At 38.8% G+C, this 17,509-nt stretch overlaps 2 protein-coding genes and 1 long non-coding RNA gene across 3 annotated transcripts; 2 read left to right on the top strand and 1 right to left on the bottom strand.

Moving 5' to 3' along the window:
* Positions 1–407: 407 nt before the first annotated feature.
* On the top strand, positions 408–1,882 carry LOC121753934 (60S ribosomal protein L24-like). The gene is made up of 5 exons (XM_042149228.1): positions 408–433; positions 973–1,048; positions 1,147–1,248; positions 1,328–1,476; positions 1,562–1,882. Exons 1-5 carry the CDS (start codon positions 423–425, stop codon positions 1,713–1,715), a joined length of 492 nt encoding a protein of 163 aa, XP_042005162.1. The 5' UTR covers positions 408–422; the 3' UTR covers positions 1,716–1,882.
* A 1,367-nt stretch (positions 1,883–3,249) lies between these two features.
* On the bottom strand, positions 3,250–5,877 carry LOC121754904 (protein IQ-DOMAIN 25-like). Its single transcript, XM_042150193.1, has 3 exons — positions 5,504–5,877; positions 4,330–4,518; positions 3,250–4,063 (listed from the first exon to the last, which is right to left on the bottom strand). Exons 1-3 carry the CDS (start codon positions 5,840–5,842, stop codon positions 3,422–3,424), a joined length of 1,170 nt encoding a protein of 389 aa, XP_042006127.1. The 5' UTR covers positions 5,843–5,877; the 3' UTR covers positions 3,250–3,421.
* A 7,512-nt stretch (positions 5,878–13,389) lies between these two features.
* On the top strand, positions 13,390–15,831 carry LOC121754316. The gene is made up of 3 exons (XR_006040576.1): positions 13,390–13,817; positions 15,084–15,148; positions 15,617–15,831. It is a non-coding gene; the product is annotated as an uncharacterized LOC121754316 (long non-coding RNA).
* The last annotated feature ends 1,678 nt before the right edge of the window (positions 15,832–17,509 follow it).

Below are 17,509 nucleotides of genomic sequence, written 5' to 3'. Positions count from 1 at the left end.
TTATTTTTATCTATTTTATTTTATTCTCCATCCATTTAATATTAAAATATTTCTTTCTTAATTTTTATGAAAAAAGAAGTGATTCAATTAACAAGAATTAAAGTAGAGACTATGAGTAATTTATTGTTAACAAGTATTAAAGTAGATATTAAGAGTAATTATATCATACTCATATGTTTAATAATGAATTCGTACATACGGAAGTAAGATGGAGTAGTATTAAAAAAAGAAGATGGAGTAATATTTTTGATAAATTAACATTAATTAGTATAGATAATTGGGCTTGCGACTGCAATATGAAAGAGGGCATAAACCCTAGGCCCATTTCGAAGCAACGCCTTATATTGCTGTGATTGGGGGTTAGGGTTACTGGAACCTCACAAACTGACCTTCCGCGCCGAGCTCTCTACCATTCTGCAGCCATGGTTCTCAAGTACGTCGCAATCTTTTCCTGATATCTGCTGATTAACTGTTGTTTATACGCTATTGAGCATCCTTGCTTCACTGAATCGAATTTCGGCAGTGGAACTTATTGAACCTTTAGATGTTTGTTTAGGTTGGATTTGCTTCGTTAAATTCTTTGTCGTAGATTTAGAGGTCGTCGGATGCATCATATTTGGATTCGTGCTCTATGCATTTCAATTCCCGATTGTATTGAAATTTTCACTTCTGGATAGTTGCTGGAAAATTGCCTCTGGTCTCAGTCTCGCACTATTTAATCCAGTGTTTTACTCATTGGAGCTAACAAAACTTGTTTCCGAGTCAATTTTTTTAGATAATTTGTTCTACCCGTATGTATGTTGTTTGAATTCTGCTGTAAAACCTTGGTTTTGATATAAATTTGAGCGCACTTGAATATTGAAGAATTCATCTGTTTGATTCTTCAATTTTGTTTGTGCGTATATTGGATTTTGTAGATGTGTGTGTATTGTAAAGCGTATTGATTTAGTTGCTACTGTTCTTGGTTATCAGGACGGAGCTTTGCCGTTTTAGTGGTGCCAAGATTTATCCTGGAAGGGGCATTAGGTTTATTAGATCAGACTCACAGGTGGGATAAAACCATAGCCAGTACTTTCTTTTACCCTCTCATTTGTTGTAATTCATATGGTTTGGTTTTGTGAATCCAATTTCCAACAACTGTTGTAGGTTTTCCTCTTTGTTAACTCAAAATGCAAGAGGTACTTCCACAATCGCCTGAGGCCTGCTAAGCTTTCTTGGACTGCCATGTACAGAAAGCAACACAAGAAGGTACTTTTGATTGATCTATCACCCAACACAGTTGTTTTGCAGTTATTCTCGACTCTAAATACTTTCTTTATTGGCATAGGATGCTGCTGCTGAAACTGTGAAGAAGAGGCGCCGTACAAACAAGAAGCCCTACTCAAGGTCCATTGTTGGTGCGACCTTGGAGGTCATTCAGAAGAAACGGGCCGAGAAGCCAGAGGTCCGTGATGCTGCGCGTGAGGCTGCTCTACGGTATGAAACTTTAATTCCAAATGATAAAATATCACTCCTCTTACTTGAGTGAGAGTAGGTTTGTGATTACATTAGTTTGTATCAGTGAAATTAAGGAGAGGATTAAGAAAACAAAAGATGAAAAGAAGGCAAAGAAGGCTGAAGTTCAGTCCAAGCAAAAGGGTTCCGGCAAGGCCAATGTGCCCAAGGGAGCAGGACCCAAGGGCCCTAAGATTGGAGGTGGCGGCGGCAAGCGTTGAAAGGTTTTTGCTTTTATATGTTATGCATAAGGAACACAAATGGTTATAAGCCATTGCCATTGTGTGCTGGTTTTGGTTTTGATCTACAACTTATTTCTTTTCACTGGACATTCTCTTGTAAGGCTATTCAACTTTGTTTTCACTAGAAATAGCATACATTTTCTAAAGAGTTTGGTTGTTGGGCTCAGCTTTAAGTATCTATCTATGCATTACTAACTTTTTTCATCTGAGATTTTATATTTTCATATTTTGATACATTAAGGCTACTGATTCCTGTTCAATGGGGATGCATTTTTTCATGAATATATGTTTTAGTGCTACTGCTAGGTGACTAATTCTTTATCCATCGGTGATAAAATTGCATAAGGGATAAAAATTAATAATCAAGCACCTAAAAGTAAAAAAAAATTGTACTACTAAATACAATTTTTTTACTTTTATTAAGAACCGGACCATAATATATTGCATTAATATGTTGATACATCGACTTAAATTTAGATGGCAAAATAGCTAAAAACAGTTCTCTTTTCTCATTGATATTTATCATTATAAACGGAATTATTTATGAGCCAGACTCATGTGCACTCCCACTTTGTGACCGAACATGGACTCGACCTTACCCGGTCTATAAAAAGGTAAAAGTAATTACTTCTACGTTTTAGTTTTAATATACCCACTTTATATTAAATGGAGTATGATTTTTGCGATGATAATATTACATTATAATAACTTTATTAACGATAAATTTTAATTACAAGAACAATTATTTCTATTTATGACAATAATCAATTTTAGCAGTTATTTTTTATATTTTTTCTACCCCATTATAAATTGTTGATTTTCCGTTTTTAATTGTGCTATTATAAATGATTGATTTTCATTTTTAATAAAAAAAATATTGTAATACATATTTTATTCTCTTATCAAGGTCCTTTAAAATCTCATACTGATGGAAAAAGAGCAAAGTACTATGTTTAATCTTTTTTTGTTATTGTTGTAGTACATTAGAATGAAACGGAATACAACGATTTTTTTGGCATGCTTTGAGGTGGGAGTGGTGTGTAGTTCTTTTAGGGGCGGTTGGTTCGAAAGATTGTATATTGAGATTAAATGTGTAATGTGTTTGCTTTATGAGATTGAATCCCACAATTCAATCCAAGATGGATAATCATGAGATAATTAATCATAACTAAAATAGTCTCAGAACTTAATCCTAGATTATATCTTGGTATTATTTTATTTAGCAAACCGAACATTACCTTAGAGATATTGTTGTTTGAAAGATGTTATTTTATCTTACGCGGACTGGGACAAGATCTTGCACCACAAATCCTGAAATCCTGTTGGTTGTTGGGTTGAAGTTCAAAATGGTTATGAGTATTTCTATATCATGAAATCCTGTTGTAATCAGTATCACAATTTCACATTTAGACCCTGATTTACCTGTTAGAAGCATTCTATCATCCCTTTTCAATGTCAATGCTAATAGAAGTTCGTTTTAGACTTGTAGCTGTTTTAAATAATAGTATGAGTATAACATAACATGAAATTCACCATTCACCCACACAATATTTGCAAAAATACATACTTCTCTTCTCTCTTATTATCCACAATTTACATGACCAACATCCAAAACAAATGTAGTTAGCTTAGTACCTGTGCCGAAGCCCACCACTAAACCCTGAAATGTCCCTCTCCGGCATCCCTTACCGGTCCAGACGCCCCGACCCCGGATACACATTACTCAACTGCACCTTCTGCCCATCTCTATGCCTATTCACCGATTTCGATCTCTCCCACTGGGAGCTAGACCTCTCCGACCGAGGCCTCTGCTTCGGTGCACTGAGAGACCTTGCCTTTGCCTTCGAGGACTCTGTGTAAGCCATGTAGCTCGGATGCTCCGTGCAATTGCTCAGGCTGCTCTTGGCAGGCGCGAACAGCCCCCTCTTGGAGCTCCCCCCTTCCACCGATGATGAGTAGGCCGGGCTGTTGTTGGCCGTGTAGAAGGGGCTTCCGTTGGCATTTAGGCCTACCGTGAGAGGGCTTAGGGACGGACTTAACCATGTGGTGTGCTGGTCGGATATGTGGCTCGGGTGAGAGGAGTGGATGATGGCTCTGCCTGTAGGGCTCGTGCTTGCCCTCCCCGTGTCAACTTCTAGAACCTTGTCGCCTTTCTCCTCATCCACACGGGCGATCCTAGTGAAGTCCCATGGCGCCTTCGCCTTCTCGCCTTTCCTCCTCTCCATCCAGGGCGAGGGCGACTTGTCTGGATCATACATGAGGTTGGTGTTGTTCCTCTGCATTTTGGCGCGGGCAGGGGATTCATGCGTCGCGTGATCCGCCTTCTCCTGAACCAGTATTCAATATAGGCTTACATTTGACAACTTTTTACATATTCAGTACTTCCTTCGTTCCATACTAGTACAATCATTTTATTTTCTGCACTCGTTTTGTAAAAAATAATTACAAATAGTTAAAGTGGACTGTTCTCTACATTTTTCTCTCTCCACTTTTAACTATTTATTACTATCAATTTTCCAAAATGAGTGCAGGAAATGAAATGACTCAGTTGAACGAAGGGAGTACATGCTTACATCCTAATTCAATATCTTACAGTGTGGTTGAAGTGGGAGGGCTTGGTGCTCTCCTCAGTGGAGAGTCGGCCAGCCCGTGCTCTGGCTTGGGCGCGCATAAGTGCCTGAAGCTGTCGTAACGTTTCAGCATTATGCTTACGCATAAAGTGGCCTCTAACGAGTGCTTGGAGCTTAACCAACGCCTTGAGCGCCCGTAGAGCTCTTCTCGACTGCAGACGGGATCAGTAAGAATATTTGTTGAAAATGAGTGAATGGCTCACGATTACATTTGAGGTTGTTAGAGTTAGAGGACCAAACTAATCAAATGTTTAACAAGACATCTCAACCTTTGGAATGAAGTGAAGATAAAGTAATCCAATGGGATGAGAAGAGGTATCTCAAAAGATAAATTTTTGGCAACTTTTTCAACTTCTGTTGCTGTGTAACTTTCTTCAAACTACTGTAGCAACCTTAACCATCAAACTAGGACTACCATTTTGCTTTTTAAAACTACTAGCCACATCATCAAAAAATTTACGTACTCCCTCCGTCCGAGATTTAAGAAAATGATAAATATTAAGTTAAAGTGGAGAGAATAAAGTATGAAAAAGGAAAAAGTAAAAGAGATAAAGAGAAATTGAATAAAGTAAAAGAAGGTTAAAATTTCATCTTTTGTTAAAAAAGGACATTGATTATTTGTGGTGGGACAATCTAAAATGGAAGTTGATCACTTGTGGTGGGACGGAGTGAGTACTTTCTTATAAAAATTAGTTTAAACTGTGGACAAATACATGTTTTAACACAAAATTGATAAAATACAAAAGAACGACAGAGAAAAAAACATTGATGTGTTATTAGTGAAAAATGAGACTCACATCTTTTGAGAGAATAAACATACTCTTTGATATATTTTTTTTAATTTTAGATTGTCCATCAAAATTAGTGTATGCTTTAGTAGAAAAGAATTTGCTATTTTGTTTTAATTCCAAAAGGCAACGGAAAATGGAATTTAGAACATGATTCAAACATATGCAAAAAAAAAATTAAATAATTTCGTATTATAGCAAGACAAAAAGAAGCCCAGAAATCATACTAGTAATATGTCTACCTTTTTCACCACCTTAGACGGCGTCGTTTAAAGAAAAATGACTACGTTAAAGATGAAACAATATTGCATACAACAACATGGAAAAAGAGAAAGGAAGGAAAAATTACGAGATAGCCACGGAAATGAGATTGAATCACAACGGCCGCCCGCTCCTCCCAAACGGCGCCGTTCTGTGGACCATACGCGGCGGCGCTGGTGAGGTGGGCCACCGCGGCCACGGCAGCCTCGGCTATGGCGGCGGTGGCAGCGGCCACGGCGACTGCCTGCCTACTCGTCGCTTCGTCGTCGATTGCATGGGATCGACGACGGAGTTTTCCCTTGGGAAAGCTCCATCTCTTCTTCGGGGGCGGGCCGCCGTTCGGGTCGGGCTTATTCAAGCCCCACATACCTCTAAACCATTTGATAGCTTTGCCCATTGTGTTGGAGATGAGTGAAGGGTGAAGCATGGAGCAGTTTTAGAGAGAGAGAGAGGAAGAGTGAAGTGAAATGGTCAAGGATTGATATAACTACTAAACATGGGATTAGGAAAATAAGTTATTGTTGGGTGCTGTGGAAGTTTGTACCTAATTAGGAATGATTACCTCTATTTATTATTTTTAACTACTTTTCATATTTTAGTATTGTTACAGCTATTGCTTACTCCTTTTTAATTACCTCTTAGTAAATGTTTGTATCAAATTAAATTAATGATATAGCATAAATATTAGTACTCGTTTTTAAAATAATTAAAGTTTAAGTTTATTAATCATGTAAATAAGAAACTGAGTTATTCTACCCTGCCTCCCATTAAGTAAACTATTAATTTTTATATATAATGGGCAAGTTGTTTTTAATATAAATCTATTCAAATGAAGATGACTAAGTAACGATTATTATAAAAAATATGCTTTCATTAAAAATAATTTTATCGGTGGACAATACAAATTTTAATGTAAAATTGATAAATATGAGAGAAAAAAGATAAAATAAATAAAATAGAGAAAAATTCTGGATAAAGTTAGTAATAAATTAAAAGTAACTTTTTATTTTAGCATAAGACTAATTTTAAAGGATGAACAAAATGAAATATAAGAATATATTTTTGTGTACCGAGGGAGTAGTATGAAACAATAGTCACGTTTTATGTTAGATGTCCAATTTACTCCTAATGAATTGATTTGATTAATTAATAAAAGAAGTGGCTCTTGGATGAATCAGTTTTAGTTTTTTTCAGTATAATTCATTTTTCAATGAGTGCATTATTTTCCCGAAAAATAAGTAGTGGTATTTTTTTTTCATATCGTGACCCACATCCAATATTGTGTTATATTGAGATCAGTTGTTCAAGCAAATATAAAATTTTCAAAAGCACTTTATGACCAAAAGTTTCAAGTTTATATTTCATCAAAATTTTAATTGAATAGGACAATTATCTATTGACAAATGTTTGATTTAATACAAGTTTCAAGTTTATATTTCATCAAAATTTTAATTGAATAGGACAATTATCTATTGACAAATGTTTGATTTAATACATTGCTTTTGAAAGTTACTATTAGAGCATCTACGATGGGGCGCCCTAAAGTCCGCCTTATAGGGCGTCATATGCTCCGCCACATCAACATTCATCCTCCTACCATTCCACCTGCAGTGGGACGCCCTAAAGTCCGCCCTATAGTTTTCACTACTATTTTGTTAATTAATTTTTTATGTTTTCAAATATGTCATGCAAAATTATAAAAAAAAATACTACGATTAAAGGCAAATCCTACATTACTAATTAATTTTTTTACAAAAAGTTAGAAAAAAAACAAGTTCACTAAATCCTACATTACTAATCCTTCATTCCCAACTTGCGGCGCAGATCATCGATCATCCACTTGAGGTGTTCGGCTTTGCCAGGGTTTTCGCACTGCATGAGGGCGTGGTGCGTGTCCAACAACGTCCACCGGTTGGCGGCCGCCACCAACTCAGCGTAGGCATGTCCCGCAATAATTATGTCTTATGTCTAGTCTCCTTTATATAGAGTTATGATGGACCAGATTAGGGATTTATGGAAGGTTTTGGATATGGCCTTCCCCAATTAGCTTTTTACTAAGTACACTGAACCCACAATTTAATGCAAACTTATATTTGAATATTATTAGTAACCACTACAAAAATAATATTGCACTGCCCATCCAAATCCGAAATTATAAGTAATCCGGGCTTCCTCGTTTAAATGATTATTTCTCGCGCTTAAGATATAAATGTCCATTAATTAATTAATTTCTGCTATGGACTTAATTAATTAACATCTTATTAATTTCAAGAGTGGAACTTAGCAAGAAACGATTATTTATTATTCATGGAATAATTAAATTCCAACTGGCCAGTTTCCCGAATAATAAAACATTGTTCGAGCTCCTCTTGAGGACCTTATCAAGCCAGACTCACCAGGCGCGAGATTCAACATAATAGCAATCCTAGCACCGCTAGACATTAATCACATCTACCCAATATATCAGGATTATTGGGTTGCGAAAAACCCGCACCATTTGATAAGTCAAAGTAGTGCATAATCAATATCGTATGCTCAATGCTAACATACATTGATTAAGATATAAATATTTATCAAGACCTCGTCTTTCAGTAGATAGCATATAGACATGTCTTGCTGTTAGATTCGTTCAGTGCTATACCACACCAATGTCATCTTATTTCAGTAAGGCTTAGAAACATGCGGACTGACATTGCAACATTTCACGATAGGTAGCCAAAGCCTATCTAGGTTGTGAAATTCTTCTTTCTCTTTTGCAAAGCATTGCATAGAACTGACCCTGTTACCTTAAAGTAGACGACGCCCACAACCAGTCTACTAAGCAAAAGACTTAGACTTTGTTTGCTTCTTATGCATTTAAATATTTATAAAACATCTTATAAATGCACAAGCAAACACAATGTAATAATAATAGTGATTCTATTCGTGCGAACTGCTCGAATAATACTGAATCGGGTTAAAAGTGGATTTTAGAGTTTTCCGTATACAAGCAAGATTCTATTCGTGCTCGAAACATTCTTTTCAGTATACCAAACCTAACAGCATCCTCAAACCAATTAATCCCTTAAATAGCAAGGAACATCTTTTTTTGGTACACCAACTATGCTAAATGAACAAATTTGGTCTATAACATTTCATAATATCTTTTGAAGTCCGTCAACAATGCCTTAATATATAAACAAGTATTTTTTTGCTATTGCCAATATTTTTCATCCGGAATTACCCTCCAGCACTTGAAGGGCAATTCGGTCAATTACGTAAAAGAAAGGGTCTGTGCCTGCTGTAATTAGGTCATCTTTTTGGGTGATTGGATATACTTTCGCAGGTTTATTACCGATGAGAAAAAGAGAGTTACTTCCTCTATTTATTCATTCATCTCACTCCTTTTCACACATTTTCAGTTCCCCCCATTCTTTTTCTTCTATTCTCTTCAAAATTTTTTGCATATTTTCAGCATGTCTACCGCTTCTACAAATGGATGTCACTGGTTACGCATTGAATATGTGAATTTTTTTATGTCGTGAAAGAGCAGCCCTTAAAATCGTCAAGGATTCAAGGAGGCAGTCGCACGGAATGTTGTATTTTGTTTGCGAGAAAAACGAAAGAATGGTGGGTGCTCATTTTTCCGCTGGTGCTACCCTATTACTAGGGGTTACGCAAGAAATTGCCGAACGACGAAGAAAAAACGCTGCAATTTTAGGAGACAATGGAAAAGAGCAGTTTCGGGAAGATAGCAGTGGTATGAAAAATAGATTTGTTGTCCTCTTTTGCTGTTGTTCTTTCATTTTTTCAACTTTGGCAATTTTGGTTACTCTAAATAAGTAGGCAGCGATAGTAGAGATGCCCACCGGTTTCGGTTCCGGCGGTTAACCACCGAACCAGATCCGTGTCAATTTTTTCGAATCGGAACCGTCGCATTTGGAATCGCGGTCCGGTTCTGGTTCAAGATTTTTCGAACCGGAACCATCACCGAACCGCCAGTTCCGGACGGTTCGGAACCGCCGGTTAACCGGCGGTTTCACGGTTCCGGTGAGAAAACCGAGGCGGCAGCGGGGGCAGCTTTTTCAGCCGATTTTGTCGGCCAAAACCGGCGGTTTTTGGACCGGAAACCGGCGGTTAACCGCGAAAACAGCGGTTAACCGCAAAAACCAGTGGTTTTCGGTTCCGGTGCGGAACACGAGGCACACGGTTTGTTGACCGAATCGGCAGTTTTGGTGGTGAAACCGGCGGTTCCGACGGATTTCCGAAATTCAAATTTTTTTTAATTTTGATTTTGAATTCAGATTCATCCATTATCCCCCCATTTCATGTTTTATTTATTTACATTCCGACGACACTTGTAAATTGTATTACATTGTTGTATGTTGTATACTTGTATATGTATTGTAAATTGTAATGTATAGTTGTCCGTTACAACTCAAATTCAATAAAATTGATATCATTTTCACTTTATTCGTTTTATTTCAATTTAAATTATCCGTTGTCTTGTTCTAATTTATTGTATAAGTCCAAATTTCAAATTACATAGAAAAAAAACCGAACCGTGAAACCGCCGGTTTTCAAACCGGAACCGGAACTGTGAAATAGCCTCACGGTCCGGTTCCAGTTCCGAATTCCTATAAACCGGAACCGGCGGTTCCGGTTCGGAACCGCCGGTTTTGGAACCGTGGGCAACACTAAGCGATAGACGACATTGGGTTGTTCGTTGTTGTATTCTATGTTTTGAATGAAATGTTAGTCCAATTTGCAATTTATAGTTGGTTGTTGTTTCATTACTCTTCGTGGGTTGAGTAGTACATTCTGCTTTCCAAAACATCAGAATGTTAAAACACACAAAGTAGTAAGTGCGAAAAGCACACATAACACAGTACATTGAACAACACAAATAAAACATACATATTTCATGATGAATTGATTGTCGTTGTCATCGCCTAAATCAACATTGCATATCTCTTATTTCGTTGCAGTCGCAGTTGCCATCAACTCTGATTTTGTATCTTCATTGTCGTCGCTTAAATGAACAGTGCAGATCTCCTCTTTCATTGCAGTCGCAGTTGCCATCAACTCCATTTTTGTATCTCCGTTGTCATCGCTTAAATCAACAGTGCAAATATCCTCTTTCGTTGCAGTTGCTATCAACTCTGATTTTGTATTTTCGCTGTCGTTTTTCTCCATTTCTAGCCCTCTTGTGAACAAATGAGGTTGTCATTGTAAGGAATTTGCTAGCGGAGCACTTTTCCATACGTTGTTTTTTTTGGTGCCTTCTTCGTACACTTGTTGCACGTACAATCACCCCATTTGTTTAGATGATCTGGATTTTCAATCTCGCAAAAATGCTTTCAAGTTTTTCCTTTGAAAGTTTACCCTTACTACACCAAGAATCTTTTTTTGGGAGATTGAGGGAGGGTATATGCCTATATATGTATACTCTATTTAATGTAGGTGGTTGTTTGTTGTTTGTTGGTAACATTAAAATCTTGCCTGATAGATATATCAAATATCACAATCAGTACCCTACCAGGTTGCCTTCTTGTCCAAGGCGGCTGCATGTCAAATGTTACCTCCGTACTTCGAGGCCAATTCTCCATTCCGTTGACTGGGTACAACACATTCTTGTAGAGTTTAACCATCATCTCCCTCGAGTAACATGGGGCCACATAATCGACGACCTCTTGATTGTCTTTGATTATACACGCAATAGCATGCACACACGGGATGCCCCTAATTTGCCACAATCTGCAAGAGCATTTTTTCTGTCTCAGATTGACTAAAAATTGACCGACGGGATCCGACACCTGAAATGATTCGGCACCGTTCAATATTGCTCGCCAAGAAGAGACATGTCCGGACTCCAACTTAATGGTTTCCTTAATGACTGGTTACGTCCTTATCCATTGTCCACAGTACTCGATCCGCTGCATTTGATCAGTTCTAATCTCCTCTAGCATGGATATTATGGCCTTCTCATGGGACTCAGCAATCATCGAATTGAATGTCTCACACATGTTGTTCAGAAGTATATCACACTTAGTGTGCTCAGAGAAATAAGTTGTTACCCAATGCTCTTTCGGTACAACACCAAGTAGATACTGGCACGTGGGCAGGTTATAGACTTTCATGTCATCCATGCGCTGCAAGTATTGCTCTTCAGTGGTCGAAGCTACAATTCCCCACATTTTGTTCTTTATCGTCTCACCGGTGAACTTCTTCTTGAAGTTGACACGATGCTCGCTTTGTGGAGAGTTTTCCCCTATAACGTTTGCCAGACCCTAAAGTTAGAAAGTTAAATATGATCATTGATGAACAATAGCAGTTTTTTCAGTTTATACTAATTCTATACTTTTGTCACTTTACACAATTTTTGAAATGGAAATCTCATGCACACTAGTAGCATCCTCGAATCAATCAATCCCCTGAACTGAATAGGAGGGAGCTTTAGCATGAAGAGATTTTGATAATTATAGGAGTATTTCTCAATAATGATTCAAATTTCACCCAAGTTACCCATTGGCTTTAGTTCCAATGGGGTGTAGATGATGGTCTTAGACAACTTTTCCAAATATTTGGTCATGTGACTCATGTTGATTGATATCCTATCAAATATCGAATTCCTTTTTTTGAGGGCTTCCCATTTCACACTTAATCCTTCAAATTCTTTCATATTTATTTTCAATCGCACCAGAACCTCTAATTTATTTCGATGACAAAGTTAATTGTATATACATAGGGTATTTTGGTTACTCATAATTTAAAACTAACATTAATTTTTTTAATTACTTATAATATAATACTAATATGTATATTAATATCAATTACTATAATGTTTAAATTAACTAAAATTAACTCTACAAAAGAGCTTGGAACCAAATTGAACTTCAGTACAGCGTTTCACCCACAAACCGATGGACAGTCTGAGAGAACGATCCAAACTCTCGAGGATATGTTGAGAGCCGTGGTGCTCGAACGAGGAGGAAGTTGGGAGGCAGCACTACCACTAATTGAGTTCGCCTACGACAATAGCTTTCATGCAACGATAAACATGGCGCCGTATGAGGCATTATACGGAAGAAAGTGTAGATCGCCGCTCTACTGGGACGAAGTTGGCGAGAGAAGAATACTTGGACCTGATGCAGTTGAGGAAATGGTGGAATCGTTCGGCAAATTCGTGAAAGGATAAAAGAACCTCGAGACGGACAAAAATCATACGCGGATGTCCGATGAACTGACTTACAATTCCAAGCTGGCGACAAAGTTTTCCTAAAGGTATCCCCGTCAAAATGGATAACCCGATTTGGAGTCAAGGGGAAATTGAAGCCGCGATTTATCGGACCTTACGAAATTCTCGAAGGAGTGGGCCCCGTTGCATATCGATTGGTGCTACCACCAAACCTTGAAAATGTGCACAACGTTTTCCATGTGTCGCAGTTACGGAAAAACATGTTCGACCCAAAGCACGTGATCCGTTTTGAGGAGGTCGCGTTGAATCCAGACTTGAGCTACGAGGAGAGACCCCGATCTATTTTGGATCGAAAGATCCAAGTTGTGAGAAATAAAAATGTTGCTTGTGTGAAAGTACTATGGGAAAATCATGGGCATGAAGAAGCCACGCGGGAGAATGAGGATAAAATGATGGAATTGTACCCGGAACTCTTTACTTGAGGGTAACAAATTTCGGGACGAAATTTCTGTTAAGGGTGGTAGGATGTAACGCCCCACTTTTCGAACCCTAAAGTACTTGTATTTATGCTTTTATATTTGCAAAGTCCGTGAATTAATTGTTGGTGAATTAATTGTTGCTGAACTAGAGATTTGTGAGATAAATGACTGTGCGAATTTAATTAATTCCTGTCCGTGAAGAATATCTATTGGACTCAATTCCGTGTTGGATCCGATAAGTTAAATAAATATTATAAAAATCCAGTCCGTGATAAATAAATTGCGGACTGCACAATTTAATATTAAATACAATGGGTTGTGAGCTAAACTAAACTAATTAAAATAAAATATCTTTAATTAAATATTCTACGCAGATTTTCCTCCTCCGTGAACTGCAAATAAATACCAAATAAATTCAAATTGATTCAAAATAAGGAAAAGTGGAAATTCGAATCCTCCCCTCAACCCACGTTAAAAAAAACACTCCATCTCTCCCCAAATCTCTCCTATATCTGTAACCCCCTCTATAATATTCACGTCACAATCATTCTTTCACCTATTCATTCTCTGCAACAAGAACACAAGATTTCTTCTACTCAATCAAATTCAAGGTAAATTCCGCAGAAATTCCTCTCTATTCTACATGCTTTGAAATCAACTCATTCACTCTTCTCTACAGAAAACCAGAACTAAAATCAGGGGAAGATTAATCATCTATTCTTTCACAATCTGTCTGCAAATTGAAGGTATATATTCCCCACCCAAATCCAATTCCAATTCCTATTTTATAGTACTTTATACTGGAGCATACCGTACAGTTAGAACTCAAATTCTGCTAGAACACATCAATTAGGAATCGAACCAAATGGAAAGAAACCAACCCGAGACCAACATCAAGCGAACGTTAATAATGGAATACAGCGGGGATTAATCAGAAAATATGAAAGGAATATAACTTTGTAATAGACTTATCTTTCGGGTTAATCGGGACTAGTTAGGGGCTGTTCCGAACCAGTGAAATAATCGATCCGAGAAGCAAATCAAAAGACGAATTTCATCCTGTTTCGGAGCTGTTCGGGGACCGTTCGAGCATTGACAGCAACCGGACAACGGCAATACGAAGCAGCGACAGCAGACGCCTGACTCAGCGCTGCCGCTTGGCTGCGGTGACTCCACGGCAGCGAACCGGCGCTACTGCCGATGGTACAGCAGTGTGCGACGAAGGGGTGAACAAGCAGCGGCTGAACAGCGAACTCCTCCCCTGCATCGACGATAAACTGCTGAGGACAGCGGTGGTAAGTTCGGAAGGTGATGAGGTTGATGGTGGTGTGCGATTCACGGCTGGTGGGGATCGAAGGAGCTTCCATCGCCGGAGTACGGTCGGCGGCGGAGAAGGGTGTTGGGTGTTGATCATGTTGGGGTGATGGAGAGAGAGACAACGGGGTGGGGGATTTCTCAATTTGGGGGAAAGTGGGAAGAAAAGGAGATAGGACGATGGTAGAGAAGGGAGTATGTGGGTTTTTTTTAAATTAAATTGTTGGGCTACTAATTGGATTCCCAAATTAAATTGAAGACTAATAGTAGGCTGGGATATTAAATACTGGGCCATCCTAAGTGAATAATTTTTGGGCCCCTAAATGAATTTGGAGGAATAAGGGTGAATTGATAATTACTTGGGCCGAATTAAATAATTGTGTTGGGTTGCTCTAAATAAAATCTTGTGCTAATGATTTTAATGCTTTTGGGACGCGAATAGATTTTGCTAAGTCCGAAATAAATATATTTTCAAAGGGAAATGGTTGCGATAATTTAATTATGCACTTTTATAATTTTGGGGATTTTATTTCGATATCGTTGAGGAAACATACGAGGAGCCAACGGAGGAATTAGGGGCGTACGCGGCCGCCGAATAATCAAAAAAAAAGAAAGATAAATATCGTTAATTAGGATGCATGCATTTTTATTCATGTATGTGAAAAGTGTGTTGATTTATCTATTATCAAATTTTAAAGGTGAATCCTCGCAAGTGAATCGTGATATCAAGGGGAAGAATGTACTTGAGAATTAAGGAGTCGAGGTGGGCTTTCTTTTAAATAAGGACAACGTCCTAAATATTTTGTCGATGGAATTGAAACTGTATTTATCATGCCGTGATTTGTTTTTACGTGCCTATCTGATGTGGCTATATGCCATTGTTATATAAATCGAATTCGGGTCCTCGTAGGGCCGCAAACCCTACTTGGACTAATGTACACCTATGGTAGATCGTGTGCTAGCGTACGGTCTGGCCGGTCTAGTGGCTTGGTTTGTGGCCACATTCCAAGTCATGTATTGGCAGATATGGTAAACGTCTATGGGAAAATGACTGATCAGTCGATGTTTGAAATGGAAATGATTTTGAGTGCCTCGGGGATTTCTAAAGCTAAACCCCGACGGTTACTTGTGAATGGCATGATAAATTACTCTTAATTGAAAATGTTTTTGGCATGAGCCCATTGAGTATTTTTATAGTACTCAGCCCTGCATGTGTTCTCCTTATGTGCAGGTTGAGCGGCGACGAGAGTACGGTGGTGTTGAGCAAGTCAATTGGTAAATGAACTGTTGCTTTTGAATTATGGGTGTCGTTGTGTCTTCACACATGACGTCACTCTTACTCTTGGTCGTTTCCGCTGTGACATTTCTTTCACTTATCGTTTATTAGGCTTGCAACCTAAATTATTTGGATATTGAATATTTGGGATTTTACCAATTTATGTCAAATTCTTGGTCCTTTTATTTGAATATTAATTGTTGGTCAAGCTCGTTATTAAAACCCTAGTCCTTTTATTAAATTCTCTTATTAAATTCTCTTAATCACGATCGCCCATATTTATTAACCCTAAAGGGCGGTCGTGACAGTTTGATAGTATTGGAATGAAAGTACGAGCACCCTGATAGATTATGATATACGAATGAAGGTCGTCGACGAGAGGAAATCATCCAGCAAGTGGCGAAATTGAATCAACTAAAATGTGAAACAATCGAAGGGAGAAACGCGTGCAAGCACCATCACCATCACCTCCTCCACCTAAGCCAGAATGACATATTGAATAGTTTTGCTAAAGAAAAATCCTCCTATCTTCGATGGGATAGGAGAGCCAGTAAAGGCCGAGACTTAGATACGCGTAATGTAGAGGATCTTCAAATTCTTCAAGTGCACTAAGGACGAGCGGTTGATTTGTGTAACCTACCAACTCACGGATTCAACCGACTTTTGGTGGGACAAGCAAAGGACCATGACCACTAAGCAAGTGGATACATTGACATGGGAAGACATTAAGACGGAGATATACAACAAGTATATCCTAAAAAGTTACCGAAAGGCAAAGGCGGCTGAGTTTTACAACTTAACCCAAGGACGCATGTCGGTGACGGAATATGATCGCGCGCTCTGCGATATGACCCAGTATGCACCTGAACAAGTTGACACTGAGTAGAAACTGGCTGAAAAGTTCCGTGAGGGTCTAAGGCATGAGATAAAGATGGCATTAGCCAGTCGTGGAATACTTACATGCGCTGGATCATTGACCCGAGTACTAGACGTGGAGGAAGCTATGCCCAAGGAGAGGGCGATGTGAAACACTACATTGGCTTTACCTTCACCACATCATTCCCGGGAGAAGAGGAAGTGGGATGGGAACAGGACCCACTATGACAATAAGAGGTACCAACCTACTCAAAACCGACCACAGTATGGAGGCAGACATAATTTCGCTAGCCAAAGGGGTGACTTCCGACCCAGACCACCCCAATGCAATGTGTGCCCCAAGTACCATTTCGGAGAGTGTAGGATGCAGAACACCACCAAGTGCTTCAACTGTGGTGGAAATGGTCACTTCTCTAGAGAGTGCCCGAGCAAGAACGTGGGGACGGGTTCAAGGCCGAACAACCAAGGATTTCGTCCGCAAACGAGGGCACCACCGGCGGGACCAAGAAAGAATCGTGACCAACCTCCGCGACAACAACAACCTCACCGTCCGAGACTACCCTCCCAGGCTAGAGCATATGCGCTGAGTTATAGACAACCTAAGACTGAACAAGGGAATTACGAGAGTGAAAATTTGGCAGGTATGGGCGAACTCCTCGATACACCTATTGTTGTGTTGTTTGATACGGGTGCTTCGCATTCTTTCATATCAGAACTATGTGTGGACACATTAAGTTTGCCAGTTGCTAAATCTGAACATAAGATGATGGTGACCTCACCAGTGGGAGGGGTAATAGAGATTTCACGGACATGCTCGAACATAGAAATTTCCATGGGAGAACTTAGGCTAGTCGCGCACAACTTACAAGTTATGGCCATGAAGGATATCGATGTAATCTTAGGAATGGATTGGTTGGCTGCGAATTTTGCTACCATCCGATGTAAGGAGAGAAAAATAACATTACAAGCCCC

Source organism: Salvia splendens, chromosome 11 (assembly GCF_004379255.2).
Source record: "Salvia splendens isolate huo1 chromosome 11, SspV2, whole genome shotgun sequence".
Taxonomy (NCBI): domain Eukaryota; kingdom Viridiplantae; phylum Streptophyta; class Magnoliopsida; order Lamiales; family Lamiaceae; genus Salvia; species Salvia splendens.
The sequence above is the reverse complement of the archived record's forward strand: the minus strand, read 5'-3'. Positions and strand labels throughout refer to the sequence as shown.

Bases quoted from the DNA above. Each gene is read 5' to 3' on its own strand.
- LOC121753934 (XM_042149228.1), top strand. The intron at 1,249-1,327 runs GTACTTTTGATT...TTATTGGCATAG, and splicing joins ACAGAAAGCAACACAAGAAG to GATGCTGCTGCTGAAACTGT. The intron at 1,477-1,561 runs GTATGAAACTTT...AGTTTGTATCAG, and splicing joins GCGCGTGAGGCTGCTCTACG to TGAAATTAAGGAGAGGATTA.
- LOC121754904 (XM_042150193.1), bottom strand. From the start codon at position 5,842: ATGCTTCACCCTTCACTCATCTCCAACACAATGGGCAAAGCTATCAAA. The intron at 4,519-5,503 runs GTAATTTTTCCT...TCCCGTCTGCAG, and splicing joins CTCATTTCCGTGGCTATCTC to TCGAGAAGAGCTCTACGGGC. The intron at 4,064-4,329 runs GTAAGATATTGA...ATACTGGTTCAG, and splicing joins CCTCCCACTTCAACCACACT to GAGAAGGCGGATCACGCGAC.